This window comes from Parus major, chromosome 2, assembly GCF_001522545.3.
Source record: "Parus major isolate Abel chromosome 2, Parus_major1.1, whole genome shotgun sequence".
NCBI classification, from domain to species: domain Eukaryota; kingdom Metazoa; phylum Chordata; class Aves; order Passeriformes; family Paridae; genus Parus; species Parus major.
In genome coordinates, this window is record NC_031769.1 from 116,971,382 (window position 1) to 116,992,133 (window position 20,752).

General features: G+C 40.4%; 1 protein-coding gene across 1 annotated transcript; it reads right to left on the reverse strand.

Annotated features, from left to right (window-relative positions):
• Positions 1 to 1,505: 1,505 nt before the first annotated feature.
• VCPIP1 (valosin containing protein interacting protein 1) lies at positions 1,506 to 18,642 on the reverse strand. The gene is made up of 3 exons (XM_015619311.3): positions 15,748 to 18,642; positions 10,715 to 10,801; positions 1,506 to 7,802 (listed from the first exon to the last, which is right to left on the reverse strand). Exons 1-3 carry the CDS (start codon positions 18,434 to 18,436, stop codon positions 6,931 to 6,933), a joined length of 3,648 nt encoding a protein of 1,215 aa, XP_015474797.1. The 5' UTR covers positions 18,437 to 18,642; the 3' UTR covers positions 1,506 to 6,930.
• Positions 18,643 to 20,752: the final 2,110 nt, after the last annotated feature.

Below are 20,752 nucleotides of genomic sequence, written 5' to 3' on the forward strand. Positions count from 1 at the left end.
AACATGGTTGCCCTAGAACTACAAGGTAAATTTTTAGAAACACTGAAAAATCCTTATGCATCTTCTTCCTTTCTCCTGAATACACAGGTAAGTACTCCCTTCTCCCAGGAATCTCCCTTTGCTCCCTTCTGTGCCATATAAGGTTTCTGTGCTTGTAATAAGGTTTTCTTATACATCAGTCTAATTTGTGTGAAATTCAATCATTAGTTGCCTCTTTCTGTCTGTAAGAGGTGCAGTAGAAACAGAGGATGATAAATAGGCAAAAACATCCATGGTAAAAAGGATATAGAATAAAAGTTCAAGAGACAGATGAAAGCAAACAGGAAAGGCAGCCCAGCATCAGAGGAGACCTCTCGATGACTTGCAAAGGCAGCACAAACACATGTGGGAAAGGAGAATTTAGGATCAGGAGGTAGCGTCTGGCAAGCATTGCTCTACATTTACACAACAATGTGACAATCTAAAAGAAACTTCATTTTAAAGAAAATCTTATACACTGACTTGACAAAGTAGCCTATGAAATCAAGTTTTCTTATTCTGAAAGAAGTTGCTTGAGGCATGCCTTATGGGTTTTTAGAAGTGACTATGCATTTCATGCAGGCAGACTCCACAGACTGTTGGCTAATAAGAACCACAGCACCATTTAAACCTTCTTATAATTTCTGGTAACTTCCTTCCATCTGCCATCTCTCTTTTAATTTTTCACTTATTGAATACAAGTTTCCAAACAGCACAGACCCCGTCCAGACCTACAGGATCACTTTAGAAGTCAAATTAGATTTACTACCAGCAAGACAAGCCACTAGAAGTATTATTTCCAGTGGAAAACAAAATTAGGTAGTCTTTTAAAAACAGAGGTGGATAAAGTCCAAATAGAAATCTGTGCAGCTATCTCATAATCAATGTTTTTCAGTAACAGAACAAAGAATAATAGTCTTTCTGAAACCTCTTAAAGTGCCTGCAAGTTACTGCAACAGAGGTCATGTTTATACTGAAGCCTAATCCCTCTGACTGTTAATAAATGTTCAGAATAACCCAGTATACATCAATTTAAGTAATCAAAAATAATCCATTTCAAACCAGCTGCAGCAACAGGGTTTCTGCGATGTCAGCTTGGCATCTGTGAATCCAAACACCTACTTTTCTTTATCCATTTCTGAGTAATAAATACTCAAAAGTACACAAACCAGAAGCCAACATTTACCAAAGCCTCTACACCAAGCAAAGCAACATGATTTCAATTAACTTCTCCAGTCAGTATAAGGTGTTTGAATTGACACTGTAACACCAAAAGCACCTTCCATAACCCACTACACATGCTGATGAATATCCAAGGGTCACTCCCACCCTGGCCCCTAGGAATAAGATTGTATTTTGAGGAGTTTTGTGGTGACAGGAAGCTGGGGTTTTACAGTGATGCTACAACAGATTTGCTGTGGACATGCATAAGAAAAAAAAACAAGACAAACCAACAAAACAACAAATAACAACCCAAACCCAACAACTCCAATCCAAAATAAAAATTTATACAGATATAAACACTGTACAATTAATTGCAGAAGTAAAATGAAAATGCTTTGAAAGCACACTTAACTTTGTTGCTTCATACATTCAGTACTGGTTTTGGCTCAGATTATAAGCACTGTGCTAATAAAGATGAGCAAGTTTCTAGCTTAGCATTAAGCATTTAAGCTTTTGAAATACAAATCTTCTGAAGGATAATTTTCAATTCTTCCTGATATGACATGCAATCAAAACTAACACTGTGTATTTACACCCATCATTTTAAAGAATGCTTTAATGCTAGCACACTTGGAATTAAAGCCTTTCAGTAAATACAGGAAGAAGTAACACAAGAGTTTTGCAGATGGGTTTTATGGCTTGTTTCTAGGCTCAGAAGTTTTGATTAAAGCCAATTTGTGAAACAAAGTACCACATGTAGCTGGTGGGAAAAGCATAGAGATAATTTAAATAGTTGTCAATATGTTCATCTTTGAGTATTGCCAAATTTTCAAAAGCCTAGTTCTTCCAAATTGTACTATTCATACTTGAATATTACATGCATGCACTAAAATTTTGCTTTGAAATACATTTTGACCAATGTTTCAAATCACAGATTGCAAGGTATCTTAAATGCTGACTTGGTCAGCATTTTTCTACATCTTTGTGACAACTTCGAAGATTCAGGTCTTGAATTTTGGTCTCAAATATATATGATTTAGAAATCTCTCAAATTCAAAGGTCCTATATGTTCAATGAAATATTTAGAATAGGCATGAAGTCAAAAAAACCAACTTTTTCCTTAAAGAGCTTTTCTTTTCAAAAAAATTTTTTTAAAAAGAACGATTCCTACAGGAAAATGGATAACATCAGATTTTACTTTTCTAAGAATTGTATCAGATTTTCAACTTCTGTACTAGTATTCATATATGCAAGTATAATGTAATTTATATGCAAAATGCAGAAAATAATATATTTTCAACTGACTCATTTTGTAGGCAAATCAACATTAATTAAACAAGCAAATGTGTGAAAAGCTAGATAAAAATTACACCTTATAAAACCAAAGCAGATGTTTTAACTTATAGTTTTAATATAGCAATCAAAGAAAATTCCAAATACTGTACAGTGAAGTGTAGTATAGTACACTATATACTGTTATAATACACTATTGTTACATTACAGATAAAAAAAATCAAATATAATTAGTACAGCAATCACAAATAAAACAAACCAAACCTTGCTGGATAACAGCCAGTACTGTGGAGATGGTATAGTTTCTATGCTAATTTGTTTTTAATTCAACATGTAAAGCACTTACTTTTTAAAAAGATTTTTTTCTAAATATATACACTATTTTAATTCCTATTTATACATTTTAAATAGCATTCCCTCCTAAAAGTGCACTCTTTCATTTCTTGGCAATAATCCTCATCAAACATAAAATAACTCTGAAAATACCACTCTTGTGTCAACCTTTTATTGCTCAACCACAGGCATAAGGGCTCAGAGGGAATCCTGCATTCTAAAGATCTTAAGCAACTTCTTCATGAAGCTAAACTGATATCCACAAGCAAAACAAAGAAACCACTCTCTGTTGTGGCTTTTTTTAACAGAAGGATTAACTTAATATTCATATTATTATTATTTTACAAAAGCATGTAGATTCTGGTATTTAAAAATAGGAGCCAAACGAATATAGAGATTAACAGTGGCATCTTCTTATATCATTCATTTTCCATACAACTCAGATTGAGCATCACTCTCCCAACTGTAAACATACCAAGAATTTTGTTTCCTGGCATTTTTAGCGCATTGAAAAAGTAGCAAGCAACTCCACTAACTCCATGACAGTGAAAACAGATTCTATTTTATGAAAGATTGTAAATCAAGTATTTTGGCCTTGCAGGGCTGTTACCACACAGCCCTGTGGCACTGTGCCCCTGTGACACTGCTAGAGCACTCTGTCAGAGGCAACGTCTAGCATGTATTTTGTAGCCAGCACAAGACTAGTAAACTATATGGGATTCACAAAGCAAACAATGCACACAGCTGTTTGTGACTACAACAAGGAAGACAACCCAAATACGTTTGATTTCATTTGAAAATCTGCTATTTCTTTTCCCTCTCTGAAATGCAAACAATTCAGAGAGAAACAGTGCTATCAAAAAGTCAATCTTACTAAGCAGACAGCCATTTGTAGTGAAAGTCTTGCATTTCCTGGAAAACTGGTCTGTTCTCCCAAGGCTTCCCATATGCTCATCAGCAATCTAGTTCATTCCCCTTTATATTTTTATACTAGGTCTGTATTTCTAGTAATCATCTTTTCTTTGGGTTATACATACTAAGCCATAACATTCAGGGTTTTCTAATAATGTGTCTTCTTTGCCATGAGATGCAGTGTCTTTGGCCTTCAGACAAGAAAGTAATCAAGGTGGGTACTCAAAACCACAACCTCTTTCCACAGGCAATTTGGTAGCAAGAATATGGGTTGGTTGCCTTTACTTTTCAAGAACAGGGCACCACTCTTGATATTTGAGAAGTCCTACTGACATATCTTCTCATCCACAATGAGCCAAAGTCTTCCCTGCTCTTGTACCCCACCAGCATTTTCCTGACTCTAACAGGGAATTCTAACAAGCACACTGGTGCTCCTTAGGCACACAGATTTGTGTCAACTTGTATTTGCACCCAGCACCAGCAACCAAATGAAACATCTGTTCCAACTTACACTTCAGTGTTCTTTATTTCACTTCTTCTGCACAGTCACACATCTCACTGGCACATAGATGAAGTTTAGCTTCACTTGAGTGTATCAAAAGCAATCTATCTTTCTCAAAACTACTGATATTGAATGCATGAAAAAGCTACGTGAGATAAGAACACTGCAAAGAAATATGCACCATCCTGCCTTCCAGAATTCACACCAGTGGATCTTGTGATTGACACCATTTTACCAGTCCTGTGAGACCATCTTCTTTTAGGAACTGGAGGTTTCTGATCTACACGACTTGAGTGGGCCCAAGATGACACTAATGGTGAGTCAAACAGAGCTATTATCTGTTTCTATGTCTATTTAGATAAGAAGCAAAATGTCAAATTACTGCTGAAATGGGAAGTGTGTCAAAACTAAACCAAGCCTTCCTCTTTACACAGTAAAAGGCACATGAACTTCTGCAGTTTTACCAGAAAGGCATGAAAGACGCAAGCATTTTTCCTTGAAATAAGAATGATGTGCAATAAATATTTCAATTTATTTCAAACTTGAAATTCTCTCATATACACTGCTCACTCATTATTTTTCCAGCCAAGGAAGACTTTTTTTTCCTAAAGAAAAGGTTAAAACTGTCAAAGCATTTGTTACCTGGTTTAAAATACAAGAGATCCAGGAGATTCCTCCAGCTCAGCCTCTCCCAATTGAAATTCTTTCCCAGGAATAAGTCACTGCTATACGTTTCTAACATTGTGATAAAGCACAAGCCTCTACTCAACATTTTCTATATAGATGTAGCCTTCAGCGAGCTAGATTGATTCACGGGAGACTAAATGTTTTCAGAAGTCATGGCAGGCTTCCAGGTGCTGCATGTGCATCCTGTTTCTCATTGAATAAGCCCTGCCAGTTAATCAGTGCATCAGCAAGGTCAGTTCTGGCAAGCCAATTACTTCATACATTCCAAGTTTCCAAACTGCTAACTTACCAGACAGCAATTTGAGATCTTAACATTTTTCATTTATTTGTGAAAATGTGATATTTATATTTAACCTCTAAGTAGTGTACAAAATCTTAAAATATTTGTACCATCTACATAAAAAGTTAACCAACAGAGGCATTTTAATTTACTTTGACAAAAGAGAAGGGCTATTCTTTAAGTGACTCGCTTCATTTCAGTCCTACATACAAAAATAAATCCTTCCTCATGGGACATTTTATCATACTAACACACTTAGAACTGTTTAAGTGATTAGAAATGTAAAATGTGAGGAGACTTTTCTGAATACAAACATATACAACACAAACCACATTTGTGAACTGGTAAAAACCTACATGTGCACAAACACAGACTTCAGTATTTAAATGTTCTTAATTCCTTTGAAGCTGTATTAACATCTTTTCATCCATTCAATGTTATTTTACCATGAGAAGAAGCAACAATAGTGCATTTAAATGACTATGAAGATAGGAAGCAAAGTGCAGTATCAGAAACACATTCCATCCTTAGAGAGCAAGCACAATGGCTGCTTCTTGAAAACTAGCATTACAGGTCTGATGAACACACTACTTAAGTGGATATCAGCTCTATTATCACTGATGCAAGGAAATCTGCATCACAACCTGAAGTGAGGCTGAGAGAGGTGGGTAGTCTTTATAGACACTGAAACAGCCTGTATTCCTTGTTTCCACAGAGTAAACAGCGAGCTTCTAAAAGCTCAATTATCACCAAACACTTTAGGATAATGTGTGTTAGAGAGTCATTTCCTTCCAATAAATTGTTAATTTGCTCTTAAGAGGACAGCTGTTATTTCATTTTTGCCATTTCTAACCAAAGCTAGCAATCTAATTCTTCTAAAAGAAATGTATTTGGCATTGAACATTTGCTCTTACTTGAAATTGCCAACTTCTCTCCTGTAATTGTCTCAAAAGTTGAGCAACCACCTGACCAGTTTGGTATTTGGGAGGAAATAAAGACATGCTACCAAGAGAGCACCAAAATAGTTGTGTTGGCTCAGACAGCCATGCATAACCACACCACATTCAGTGTATCCTCATCATACGCTATGTGGCCTTTTTTCTAACTTGTTTTATAAGTGACAACAGGAGAACTAAGACTTCTGTTTACTAAAGTTACACTTATTCCAAAATTTCTGAGAGGAGGATATGAATGAAAACGTTATTAAATTGGAGAAGTGCCAGCAAAATGTAATTAAATATACTGTATATTCTGCATTATCAAATTGAGCAGAAGTTTAGTTTCAGTTACTTTTTGAAATTTATGTCTAATTTATTATAACAGTGTATTATTATTGGAATTAAGTACCTGGGACAGAATTAACTTTGCCATGTTTCTAGTTTTGCCTGTTCTAGCCCTTCCAGTAACCTTAAGCTAGCATGGTAAGAACCTTGCATGGGCTTAAATTTTAAGACTTTTAAGAAATTAAAAATTACAAAGAATTTTCAAGAACCCACATGTACAGCAGATATTCATCTCAGTGCATTTCCTAATAACTAATTTACAGGTAACAGAGCCAGCCTGGGCAGCAGTATGGTAATATTGAAAGCTATTGCCAATCACATGCTTATCATGCACTGAATAAGATGATATAATTTTTGACATACATACAAGATTTAGTAACTAATCACTTTGTGTGGCCCAGCCAATAAACATTACATTTGAACAGTAATTTTTTCTACCCTTATTAGATTTTAACCTATCAAGAGTGATCCATTGGCTCAGTTGCATTAGTGATTCCTGCATCTTGACTATCCATCTCCTCAAGCTCCTCAACAGAATTTCCCTTTTGTGCTTTAGACCTTGCAGGGAATGTTGTTCCCACAGAATTCACCATGTTACCATCAGTTGATTCAGTATTCAAGTGTTCAGTACCACCTGGTGCAGAGAATGATTCGGGTAAGGCAGCCTGAAAGCTCCCAGTTTTAGCAGTTGAACTCACTGCCTCTACTTTTCTTTGCGATACATCAACTGATGCTGACTGCTCTGTATTCTGATCCCGCAAATGTCTATCCATTGAAGCCTGAATAGAAGAGACCATTTCCTGCAACTTTTTTCTCTGTGCCTCAATCAAAGTGGGGTCAAGCTGCCTGCTGTCTCTCATTGTCACAACTCCCGGAGCAATTCGAATAAGCTCACTGTTACCAGAAGCAGCTGTGAATACAGAAGGCTCAATTTTAGCAGAAGGACTGAAGTCTGTTTCTGTGCTATGCTTTCTTAAAAGTGGTGTTTCCCTGGCTCTTTGCTCATGTTGTTGACTACTAGATGCAGTTCCTAGGGAATGACCCTTTCCTTGAAATGCAGTTATGTTATGTAGTTGTTCAGATTTCTTTTTCACTACTCCACCACTTCCCAACTTCAGCATTCCATGTGAAGGACTTGCTTCTCTGCTTCTTGAAGTAGCTTCTGCTCGCACTTGACTTAAGGCCTCTTTTACCAGCTCTTCAACGTCAGGACCGATTGGGAAGTGCCCAGCAGCATCCACACACAGCTCTAATCTGTCTTCTGCTGCATTGTACACAAAGTTTTTACCAGGTAGATGTGGAAAAGTGCAGTGCTTGCCATCAGCCAAACCTATGAAGATAGGAAATGTTATTCAAAGTGCTAACATATTTCAAGGCATGTTCTGAACCCACAGTAATTACTGTATTTAAATTTACTGAATCAAGTATGTAAAATCAAACACTCAAAGTTACTACTGTGGGAGAAAAAACTTAGGCTTTTATGCCATATAACAACCACAGTATGCTGCCAAGATACTACTGCCTTTATGATGACTCTGATAAAGAGACAAAACTGTACTATAACAAGATAAAATAACCACACTGCTACAACTTGCAGTTGTATGCTTGCAGTAATGTAAAAAAACCATCCAAACCCCATCACTACCATCACCTCACACCCCCAAAACCACACAAAACCAAACCATCAAAAATCAAAACCAGAAAACTAACAAGGAGAACATTCCAAAACACTATCTGGAGAAATACTATTTAAATACTATTGGACTACTTCCATACTAGTTAGAACTGTAGTAGGATTTCTGGTTGCCTAACTGCTACTAAGCCTGAGGTATTTCAAATTTGCTATTTTGTCTTCTCCTATGAGAGGAAGTGTTGCTAGATTTACAGAAGTGTTTCAAGCTTACTGTATTTAGTAGTCCTGGAGATAATAACTATTAACCTTTACAAAACAAACATAAGGCATAATATCTTTGATCTGCTGTTTGTTTAATTGTCCCACTTACAATTTGACCAATCTGTTAAAACTGAGAGTTCACTAGATAATTTAAAGTTCTGAAGTTTCTGTGTGCCAAAAATGGACAACATTCATTTTTTACAGTTTATCATAAAACACAAAATAACTCTTTCAACTCTGTCCCATGCAGGCTGTGGTAAAAGCAGTAATGTATCAATTCAGTGATGGTGGCTTTCTGTGAGTTAAAAGCTAACTGCAGATGAAAACTGGGCTGCAACCATTCTCTTCACTTTAGTTCCATCAGCTATGCATGGAGAGCTACAATAAAAGCAACACAGTTTAAAAGGTGCCAGGAACAGGTAAATTATTGGGATTTTTCCTCTCATTCTCAAAATTCTTGAAGAAAACCACCAGAAATTATTCAGAGAGGTAGAAACACAACAAGCAAATTCTATTTCTGTGTTGCCAAATACAATGCTTTCAAAATGAGTATTCTGAGCAGCAATGGAAAAGGCCATTCAATAATTGGATAAGTTATTGTTTGTATACTAATGAACCAACTGATCAATCTTACTTATCCTCCACAGCTTCTGATCCACATGTTCACAATTGCAGAGGACCTACAAATAAGGTTTTACTCTGAGAGCTTCAGACATGTAGCTCCTTTCTTTATATATCCAGGGGAACCAATAACCAAACAGCCAAAATGCAGAACACCTACCTAAGCCTGAAGAACATATTTTAAGTACATAATTTAGCAGCTCAACTTTCATTTGCAAAAGAGGGTACTGTAACAATTCCTATGACTGACCAAAACTGCCTCTGAAAGTGCAATCCCGAAATCTCAAAATAAGATCTTAAACAAGATGTATTAAATCAAGTTTCAATTGATTAACAGTACCTACACTTCACAGACAGCTTTGTTCCAAAGGTCCACTATGATAGGTGCATTATTACATCACCTAAAAGATTACAAATAGATAAGTAGCCTCTTAGAGTGGAAAGATTGCACACACTGGAATTGTTAAAGTGTGCTAATGCTGAAATAGGAATTGTACCTACCAAGATGGTCTGTATTTGAAAGTATTGCACTTCTTTGTATGCAGGCATTTTGCACTATTATATCCTACAGCCTTATTTCTTACACAGTAAGCTGGGAAAAGTGGCTTTTAAGTCAGACATTTTCTGCAAGTTGGGTTAAAATTCCTTGGATTCATTTCAGGCTTTCAAATCTGGCTAGCCATTAATTGGTCAAAAATACTCTTTCCGTCAGGCACTGGTTAAACTGATTCACTTTCCACAAACAATATGCTACTTGTTACTGTACAAGCATAGTAAAAGAAGGAAAGCTAAAAGGAAACATATCTAATACACTTGCATATCAACTCTATTATCTAGGCTAATAATTCAGTGAGAGGTAGTGGGCATCACACATTTTAATTTCCAGAAATAAGTAAGATAAGGTTGATAAAACTGCCTAAGAAAAAATCAAACAACAAGAAAGCAGCAAAGGAACCATTATAATAGCTGAAACCACAAGAGGTAAACTGTGAATGTGAAGATTTCAACAAGAAAATAAAATTTGAGAGAAAATAACTCCTTAGTACTTTCTTCTCTAAAGAAACAATTGCTATTTGTTATAGGAAGTATCTGTAAAGCTACCTAAAAATCAAATATATTGTACTTGCTTTGTTATTCTGCACAGAGCCCAAGATGCAACATTCAGCAATTCACGAAGCAGATGGATAGTTTAGCTTTTGAACAATAATCTTAGGAATATGAAAAACAAATTTAACTGACCATTTAAATTTAAAACATGCAGTACTCCATATAAAACATCTACTGAGAAGCACATAAGAAAAGTAAACTCCTTATCCAGTAAGTGCCTAAAGTAACAGGAATAAGTCCTCTGATTTTCTTATTATTTGATCTTTAGAGGAGAAAAGAATCAAGAAAACAAAGTCAGTTGATTTCTTTTGGCCATATCGTCACTAAAAAAAATAAGAAAAGCTGTTTGTACAATTCAGGAAGTGAAAATTTCAGAAAATAACAGGTTGAAGTTCAACTAAATAGGTTTAGGCAGATTGCCTAGACTTAGTCCGTCTAAGGTAGCATTAGGAATTCTCCAATATTACAAGAATTAACATTTTCCATAGTAATAGAATAAAAAAATACATAGCATATTTATGCTTACAAGTGCTTACAAGTGACTCAATACCAATTTACAATTTTCAGGATTTGGAAACAGAGGAAGGAAGGAAGGAATAAAAACAAAACCAAAAAAATACCTGTTGTTTTCTTCATTATGCTGTAGAATACTCCACCCTGCTGAAACAACTGAGGAAGCCCCTTTGCATAAGACCAAACATCTTCTCCTGTAAAAATCAAACACGAACTTTAAAATTAAATAGTTGCATTTTCATTCTATAGACTATGGGTGAAAATATAACTCCTTTAATCAAAAGTTGAGTCCTTGCTCTCTTCTATGCAATTAAGAATTTGAATTTTTATTGCAAAAGCACAGAACAGGAGCCTGAGACATTGAAAGACTTTCAGAAAAACATACCACTGTCTGCAGTCAAATATCCTACATGTTCTAGTACAAAGCTTCCCAAATTTGATTTGATCCAAGGTGCAGCTCCTAGTTCTTTGCCAGGCCCTAAGCATGAGTCTCCATTCCCTTTCTACCTCTTCTTTCATCATTAAACTAGGAAATTACTTACGCGCTTCCAGAATTCAAGCACATATCCTCACTCATTAAAACTTGAATTCTCAAAACACCTTCTCAAAAATTAGAGTTTAATTTCACAGCTGCCACACAGCAGACTTAATACTGCAGCTGAGACACAAACATCCACCCAGGCAGCTGCATAGAAGCTGTGTCTGTACCTTGCTTCTCTTTAGAGTTAGAAACAAAATACCAACCGACCATGAGGCCCCAGCAGTCCTGTATAACCAGTGTTTCTCAACAATGCCAAAAATGGCATTGAAATGTGACAACTTTAAATGCCATGGAGAGAAAAAAAAAACAACCAAGACTACATAAGGAAAGGAATATAAGTAATAGAAAAATTGGGTTACAGTGATGGAATATCAGTGACCTAACAGCACCTGCTCAGTAAGTTCAATTCTGCATTTTGCCTATACCCTTTTCCTTATTTTGCTAACCACTTACCTGCTTCAGAGAAGTGGCATGTGCTGTAGCTGTCTAAGCAGTACAAACAAAAACTCTATTCTGATAAATTCTATTCTCCTGATGCAGAAACAACTACTGTACATACACATTTTCAGAGAAAAAAAAAGGTTTTCCCACTTTCCATCAAATATTCAGGGAACATATCAAGATATTTTAGATAGAAATTGCCTCCTCCTGTAGAGATTGAAATCTCAATAACTACATCTCTCAAATTTCTATTAAGATTGGAAAATGTAGATCTTCAACTATAGTTAACTGGTTGTACTACTTGGACAGAGGTAGCTGGAATGTGTGAGACTGTAAAATACAACCCACCAATGTCTTTGCTTGCTGTAGTAAGGAAAATAAACTAAAAGAGCACTGGATGCACAGGACTCTGTATGCTCACCTGCTCATCTGTTCCCCCACAACTGTCACTCACCTCTCCACTTCAGGCATTACTAAAGCCCCCATTCTTTTTACCAAGGTACAGTGCACATTCACCACATTCTGCCTTTAGATGTTTTAAAGGAGACCTATATAACCTGATTATTTTTGAAAGCATTCCTTCAAACCATATATGCTCAGGCTCACTGCATTCATTTGCACATCAAGCTCATATATTTGGCCTTCATTTCCAAGATGAACATCTGAGTAATAAAACAACTGCTCTTCTTTCTTATTTTCTATGACCTAAGGAAGAAAGTCTTCTGTCACTGCTACCTGTGTCCTTACTATCACTGACAATTTGAAATGTACTTCCCTATGCACAGTGTCTCCGGAGCATTGCTGCTGTGCCCTTTCCAAGTCTTCCCAATGGTTTAAACACTGCCCACAGGAATCAAAATAACCACTGCACTGAGAAGTAACAGAATAATACAGCTGTCAGCCCACTGAAGCCAGAAGAGGCCACAGCTAGCAGGACTCCATGCTAAGGACTCCTTTACTGCTGCAATGAGCAAGCCATTGCGATTTGAAGGACTCCTTTTTCATTCCACAAAACAACAACTGGGCTTAAAGAAGAAGCCCAGTTTTAGAATTACTGACATTTTCCAGTGAAAGATTCCCTATTTGCTGTGGGCGTGATTTTTCACAATTTTTCAGCTTTGCACAAGGGAAGCATCATTGTTTAGATAGCCTTTTATGCAATACTAACAAGTACTACATGCAGGAAAGCAGGAAGAGCAGGGCTCACAATACAAAAGCATCAGCCACTGAAAGAAATACAAACCAATGACACTGTTTTGATAGACATCTCCCACTGGAAGACCAAAAAAGCCCACAGCTGCAACTGGACTTTCCCAGATCAGAGGAACTAGTGTGTGTGACTCAACTGAGCTACATTTGAGGTCTGCACATTTTTTTGTTAGTTGAGTTTTACAGTTTGTTTGGGATTTGTTTGCCATGGTAGCAAGATGTTTATAGGTCACAAGTTAATTTGGGTGATCATTTAGTTAGATTAAAAAGTCCCTCAAGACACTACATTTATCAAAGAGATTATACTGTTCCTACTACAGTACACACTTCCTCAGACCAGTCCCCAACCCCAGAACATTAAGGTATGGGAACAAATCCAGACTGTCCTACCCACAAACAGGCCTTGTTCACTGGTATAAGTTAGCCTGCAGCTGCTGCAAGGCCAGGACTGTCACTTCAGACAGCAGAGAGAACACACAAAGTGCAACAAAAATAAAAAACTTAATTGATAAACATACGTTATAGGGAAGTACAGCTGGCTTCAAAGCAAACTGTCTAATTCCAAGAAAATCCTGGCATCAAATAATACATTAAATTTAAACCTGGCTATTTTGATTCCCATGATGAATTCATCAGTGAAAAGCAAACCAATCAAAATAAATTCATATCTGGCTTGCACATATTCAGAGTGCCTCTCCATGGGTGTAATTAAATCTGGTTTAAAACATAACATTTGAAATATGTTAATGCAAAATTCCAATTCCTTTAGTAACTTCCCTATAGAATTCTATATTTTGAGCTAAACAAAAAAAAAAAGAGAGAAAGCTTTACAAAAAATCATGCATAATATGTTAATTGGTCCAGAAACTACAGTATTTAATTTCCCAGGGCTTTTTTTAAAATTATATACAGAAAAATTAAAGAACATGACCTAAAATTCTAATAAGTAGCTGAGATCAGAAAAATTCTAGTAGCTGAAATAAAAAATATTTCAGCCTACGTGAGACTCTGTATGAAAGAAAATGTTTTAAGCACACAGAATGAGTAATTATGGATGTTTGAAGACACACTTCCACTATGGACATTGGGAAAAGAAAAGTGTGTCTGGCCCAATGAGCTATCTCAACAGCATCTCCCCTCTACACATGCTAATCTTACTGTATTAAAGGAACGTTTTTAGCAGAACAAAGTTAAAGCTGGCTTTCAGACCTTTGCAGCAGTTCTTAGCAGTACAGAAATGTTGTTGAGAAAAACTAAGGCTTCTTGTCCCAAAAGGGCTGAATATGCCACCTTGAGGAATTGCCACCCTTAAGAAAGTCCTAAGCAAGGACTTAGGAAGTTTGTACATCTGTTGAAAAATCACAGTCTATTAACTAGATTTCTCCTACAAGTATTTTTAAAGGAAAATGAAGACCCAATTAGAAAAGTGATGATATAATAATAGGATCTTATTCAGTAATCACGTAAGGTTTTATAACTGGTTGGTTTATCACTTGCTGTTGCTTTTACCTCTATTAGTAATGCACAATTACTGAATGCAGCCAGAGAAGGATGAGAAATTCTATTCTAACCAGTGCTCTTAAAGCAGAATCTAACAATAGTGATGGCAGAAACAAAAAGTCATTCTTGCATACAAGACCAGCTTACAGTTTATGGATAAGCACCTGTAAAATAATGAGACACACCTTAATGCTAAAGTAACCAAGATATTTTTAAAGCATGCCAGTTTTTTGAAATCAGTAATTATACTTTCAGCAGTATTTCCTGCAGACAGGAAAGCACTCTTTTAAGCTTAATTGCAAAATTAAGACAACATTTAAACCTAACTTTTTCGTGCACTTTGGAACTGGGGTGTAAATGTCAGTGTGATGAGGTGAGTAGTGATTCAGCACACTGTCTTGTAAAAGACACGGGAGTAAACAATCACACTTGGAAAAGAATCAAAGTTCTGCTTGATGAACTTCTGACATACCACTCTGTGATTACGTAATTGTTTCGTTTCTGAAACATCACATGCTTTAGCCACACCAAATCCCTCCAGCAAAAGAGAAGGCTCTCACAAAAAAAACCTGTAAACATGACTATTCAACTGGTTCGTAGAGCTGAATGCATGATAATTACAGTTCTACTTCCTGCCAGAAAGCAGCAAGAACTGAGAAAGAAAGGCGAAAGAATGGGGGTCCAAGTCTCCTGAGTTCAAAAGGGAAAATAAAAACCACAGGCACCTGTGAAAAGTCCTTTTGTCTTGAATTATTCACAATCACATTTACGTAACTGATAATTTAGAAATATAGTTTTGCAACCCTATGTCCAGCCTCTGGAACTCAGACCCACGTTTAGATTCTTTCATTTTTTTTCTGTTTATATTCTGAAATAATACTTTTCTTAGCTCTTTAAAAAAACCAGATCTTCATTTAAAACTAACAATTACCTAATGAGAAAATGTCAAGTCGATTTGCTTAAACCAAGACAACTCCCAAATGTCAGGACTTCATCCTATTACCAAAGTGAAAATTTGTTCCTCAAACTTCCAATGAGCAGACACTGAGCAACCCCCTTCTCACCCCTGCTCTTATTTCCTGAAACCTGAGGGAGATGAGGGGGAAAAAAATTCTGTAGCTTTCACACATACACTTCAAATGTGTGCTTAATGAGAGGAAAGAAAAATAAGTGAGACAGGACAGCAGAGGCAATGCAACCACCTCTAAACAGCAATTTTTAAAAGAGTACTTTATAACAAAGGAAGAACAAGTATCTCATATACCTCATATATACATTTCTAAAAGTCACTGACAGCACATTAAATGTTCTTCTAATAAAGGAATAAGGGAATTAACCTGATTAACCATGATTTAAGAAAAAGGGAAATGTGTATGTAACTACAGTTTGCAACATGTTATCTTCTACTTCAAAGCACAATTTTGAACAGTAACACGAAGTCATCCTTACCCATGAGCGTTGCCAGAAGACAGAGTGAATACATCTCCTTGTCGACTTGCTCTTGCAGATCCTTCGAGGAGATTTTACTGGTCACAGCAACATCTTCATGCTTCACAGCATGGGCTGAGTGTGCTGAGGCAGCCTGCCTGCCTTCCTCCTTGCCCTTCAGGATTTCTATGGCAATCCTGTCACCGTGTTGCAAAGGAACAGGCTCGTTTTCCATGCCTTCTTTGGGAGGCAGAAGCTCTTTTGGAGGAAAGCCGTAGCGAATACATTGCAAATACGGAGGAATATTAAATTCTTTTGCTATGCCTTCCTGGAGTTCCAAGAAGGTGGTAGTGCACTTCAAGGTAAGCATTGACTGCCTCCCGTCATTGGTGGTTATTCGAATTTTCTTTTCTTTTGCAGATGTTGGAGAATACGGGGTTTTAGTTGGCGTAGCAGGTGCGGACGAGGGCCCCTCACGAACAGCCCCAGGAGAAGCAGTCCTGGGCTGCCCTTTATGCTCTTGTTTCAATTTTTCACTTTTCCGTTTCTGCATTACGGAAGCCTGGTCCGCAATGTTCTGCTGAATAGTTCTTTCAGCTTTGCTCATATTCAGCTCCTCCTTGTGCAAAGTTTTAGTCTTCTGTCCAGTCAAAATTATTTTGGTTGGAAGTTGGGACTCTAACTCTTGTCCTTGCTGTACATCATCAGCTCTTTGGGCATGAGCACCATCGATATTTACAGGGGTATAATCATCAGGGTTCCTTTTGGCTGTTTGGTGCAGTATTGTGTTGACAACTTTCTGCACAAGAATCTCACTACCAAATTCACCGGGGAAGTGCTTGGTAACAAGTTTCATGGCGACATCATACACGTTGCTGTTCAAAGAGGTGTCACTTTCATACTGGAACCAGTAGACAGTCTCTCTCACCACTCTTCCACCCCACTCTAGAGTTATAGGAAAAGCTTCAGGCAGATTGTCATATTCTTTACCTTCCCAGTAATGCTTGAATCCACAGCCACATTTGCCACCTGAAGACCTAGTATTAGTTCTGTCTCCATCAATATATAAAACAGACCCATCTTCTCTGACACGACGCATTAAGTTACCGTGGCACCAGTTACAAACAGTTAAATTACTCAGGCCATAGTCTGGTACCAGCACATCCTTCACAGGATTGTAAGAACACACCAAACTGTTCAGGGGGAAACTGTAATTTTTGTCAGGCCTTAGCTGGCCGTGAGTACTTTTTGCCAGATTGTACAGCTTCCCTCCAGGAGCCAGCCACTCTGGGGGAACATGATGCTCTGAAAGAGCCCCACAGATGAGACACCTGTGAAGACGGTTGTCCATCACTGCTTTTTTGGCAGCTGCAGTGACCTCTTCGGGCTGGACCCCTATTACACCAGTCCTTCTGTAGAAATATTGATGCACATCAGCTACAAGACTGGGGTGGATACCGTGTTTACTCATGAAAACCTCCTCCATTGCAGCAACAAGCCTCATCAAGTACTTATCCTGCAAACTTCTGTCTCCTCCAATTATACAACCACCATCCTCCTCTAACATGATGTACTTTTTGATGAGGTCTTGAGGAACTCCCCAGGCTTTAGGAAGTAGCTTCCTAGGCAGCTTAGGTAAAGAAGCACCTTTTATTCCAACCAGAGGAATATAATGGTTACGTCCTGAGCTACTCCACGCAATACAGATTGGCTTGTTCAACATGCCATCTTTCCCCATGCATTTTTCCAGAGGTATGAGACCAGGGAGGAATGTTGCTGAATAATCTCCAGAGCTTCGCATTCCACTCAAGGAGTCTAACAGGATGATAGGCCGGTGAAGCACGTTGGCCAGACCAAAGATGTGAATATTCCTAAGGCCCATTGGCACACCTTCTGGAGGAACAAACAAAGGGTCACATTCATTGATAATGTCCTCCCACTCTACAGCATCAATAAAGTCATGGAAAAGTGCCTTGTAGTGGCTTAGATTCTCCTCAAAATGCTTCTTTAGATTCTCTCGGAGAGCATGCCAGAACAGTTCCCTGCCAACAAGCGCTCGTGAGACTGCATGGACAAGGCAGTGGCCATCTCCATCCACGTGGACAGGAATGAGGCACTCTTGACTGTTATTTGCTTTCTTGATGTCCTCCAGGGTGTCGTGCAGGTAGATAAGGCTGCCGGAGCGGTCCTTCCCGTAACCCATGGTTTCGACATGCTCTGGCTCAATGAGGAAGGCGCGGTCACCCAGGAGAGAGCAGTCAAAGATGTCTCCCTGGTTCATCTCCGTGAGGAGCTTGGCTTTCCCAGTCTGCTTGTCCATCCCATAGCGGGCCAGGATGGGGGCCAGGAGCTTGCAATGGTAGTTGGACAGGCCATTGACTTTGACGAGCTCAGTGTTCCTGCGGGGCGGGCCGGCGCCGCTGACGCCCAGCAGCGCATTCCGCAGCAGGTTGTGCAGCACCAGGTCGGGGTCCGTCACCTCCTCCACGGCCAGCAGCTGCCGCTGCTCGTGGCGCCGCCCGCAGTCCGTGCACTCGATGCTGCCGCTGCCCTGCGGCCCGTGCGCCGGGAAGAACAGTCGCGCCTGGCATTTGGGATCGGGGCAGGTGCCCGAGAAGATGCGCCGGTCTCGCTTCTTGGAGGCGGACGGAGGCGGCGGCTGCGGCTGCTGCTGAGGGGACGGCGGCGGCGGCTGCTGGGGCTGGGACATCGCTCCGCTCCGCCCGGGCTTCACCCGCACCCGCTCCTCCTCCGCCCTCACAGGCGCATTCCCTGCGCGCCGGACAACGACCGCCGCCTCTCAGACGCCGCCGGTGCCGGTGCCGCCCGTGCGGTACCGCGCGCCGCCCGCCGCCCCCCGCACGACGCGGAAGCCACCGCCGCTCTCACCGCCCCTCGGCCGCCTCAGTGCCCGCAGCGCCGCGGCCTCGCGCACTTCCACGCCGGCGGCGCACGCGCGGAGCCGCAGGGGCGGATGGGAGTGATAGTTTTCTTCACCGCCAAAGCCCGGCGTAGGAAAGGGACCTACGTGCCATGGAGAGACTACAGAGACCGTGATGCCATGCGGCGGAGAGGAGGGAGGGCGGGGGAGGGGCGAGCCTCCGCGGGTTGCTGGGAAGCGTAGTCCGCGGGCGGGTGGGCCGGGAGGGACGCGCAGGGCACTCGGCGGCGCTTGTTGCGCTTCCTGCGGGAGCGCTGGGGGTGGGAGTAGGGTCTGAGGTGACACCTCATATGTACATTCCTGCTCTGTCTCGCTCGGGTGTTGGTCTGAGGTGACGCCCCACGTGTTAACTCCCCCTCTGTGCCCCTGGGGTGCTGGTCTGAGGCGACACTCTACGTATATCCCTCCTCTGCCCCCCGCCCCCGGGGGCTGGTCCGAAGCGACCACCCCGCGTCTACATCTCTCCTCTTCCCCCTCGCCCCCCGCCTGCTCTCGCCCCGCAGGAACACCGGGGCGAGGCTCCCTCCCGTGTCCCTGTCCTCCCGGACAGGCTGCCCAGCTCCAACAGACTGCTGTCGGCAACGGGCTGACAGGAAGGGACAGGGCGGGGGCCGGCCCCAGCCTTCCCCTCCACAGTGCTGCTGACGGGGAATCTGAGGGCTTCCGAGGGCTCCCCGGGCACGGGGGTTTCCAAAAGCACAGGAAGCAGCGTGTCCTGCCAGGCAGAGTCCCCTGGCAGGCAGCACTGCCTGCAGGCATGGGCACACGGGCTCTGACCTCAGCCTCTGCCCCGACAGCCACCGCAGCCAGGCCCGGGCGGCGGCGGCTGGGCTGTGCCTGCCCTTTGAGCTCCAGGTGTACCGGAGCACACTCGGGGTGTCTGGAGCTCAGCACACCCTCGCCGAGGTTTCGATTCCCGAGAAGCCGGGCCGGCTGTCCGGGGGGTGTGCTATCTGAGCGGAGGTGTTCCCCGGCTGCCGGCTGCTGATAGCGACAAAACAAGGCTCAAGGAGACGCGAGAGCAAGCTGTTAACACGAGTGATCCCTCCAGCTGGTGTCACGTAAAGAGATAATGGGGGAACGGAGCCGGCGCTTACGTTATCTCCAGCGGCCGTCTGAAACGATGCTTTTGCCAAAATGAAATGGAATAATGTTCACAACTTCCAACCTAATTACAGTCGGCTGGCAGCATATTCATGTGGAGAGCTCAAGGAGGGATACTGTCAGCAAACAGACGAGTTAAGCTCTCTGAAAGCTATTCCAGATAGAGATTTCTCCTTAAATTAAGGAAAACAAAAGCTGAATGTTGGAGGACAAGGTGGAACCTCACAGGGTATTTCCAAATACTAGTGACCTGTCCCTATGAACACAAGGGAAAAAAAAAAAAAGAAAGACCACTTCCCCCCTCCTCCATCACCCTTATTCTACCAAACACCTGGAATTTACATCCCAAGGCCTCACCTATTCTATTGTCACTCAAATGATCTAAAATTAGAATAAAAATTATAGAGATTGTATCAGAGAGATAGTATTGCGCTTGTACTTTCCAATACAAAGGCTTTGTTTCATTTTCATTAATCCATGAAAAGTAATTTATGCATCTGACATTTAAATTATAAAGATTCAGATGATTAATACATACAGAAAAAAAATCTGTTTCTGTGCTTTATCACAGGCTTAAGGGAAAAAATGGCTCCGGGCCTGGCCCTGTGACAGACTGAGCACTGCCACCTTCCAGTGACAGCAGCTGAGCTGTGCATGCTCATTCCCTTTCAGTTTCAGTAATTTGTCAAGCACAGAAAATACGTGTGTGTGTGTGTGTGTGTGTGTGTGTGTGTGTGTGTAAATGTATGCATTCCACTGTGTAATTTTTTATCTGATCTTTTAAAATATGTGGCAGGTTTGAAGAAGAGAACATGAAAATTCCAAGACAGATTTTCATTCTTGCCTGCTACTAATACTTTTTAATGTGTATGACAGTAAGGTAGCAGCATCACCAGCTCCACAATCCTGCCAATGTGCCTTGTACTTGGGGATAAATCAGCAGTCTGTGCCCATTCATCCCTTAGTCTCCCCTTCATAAGT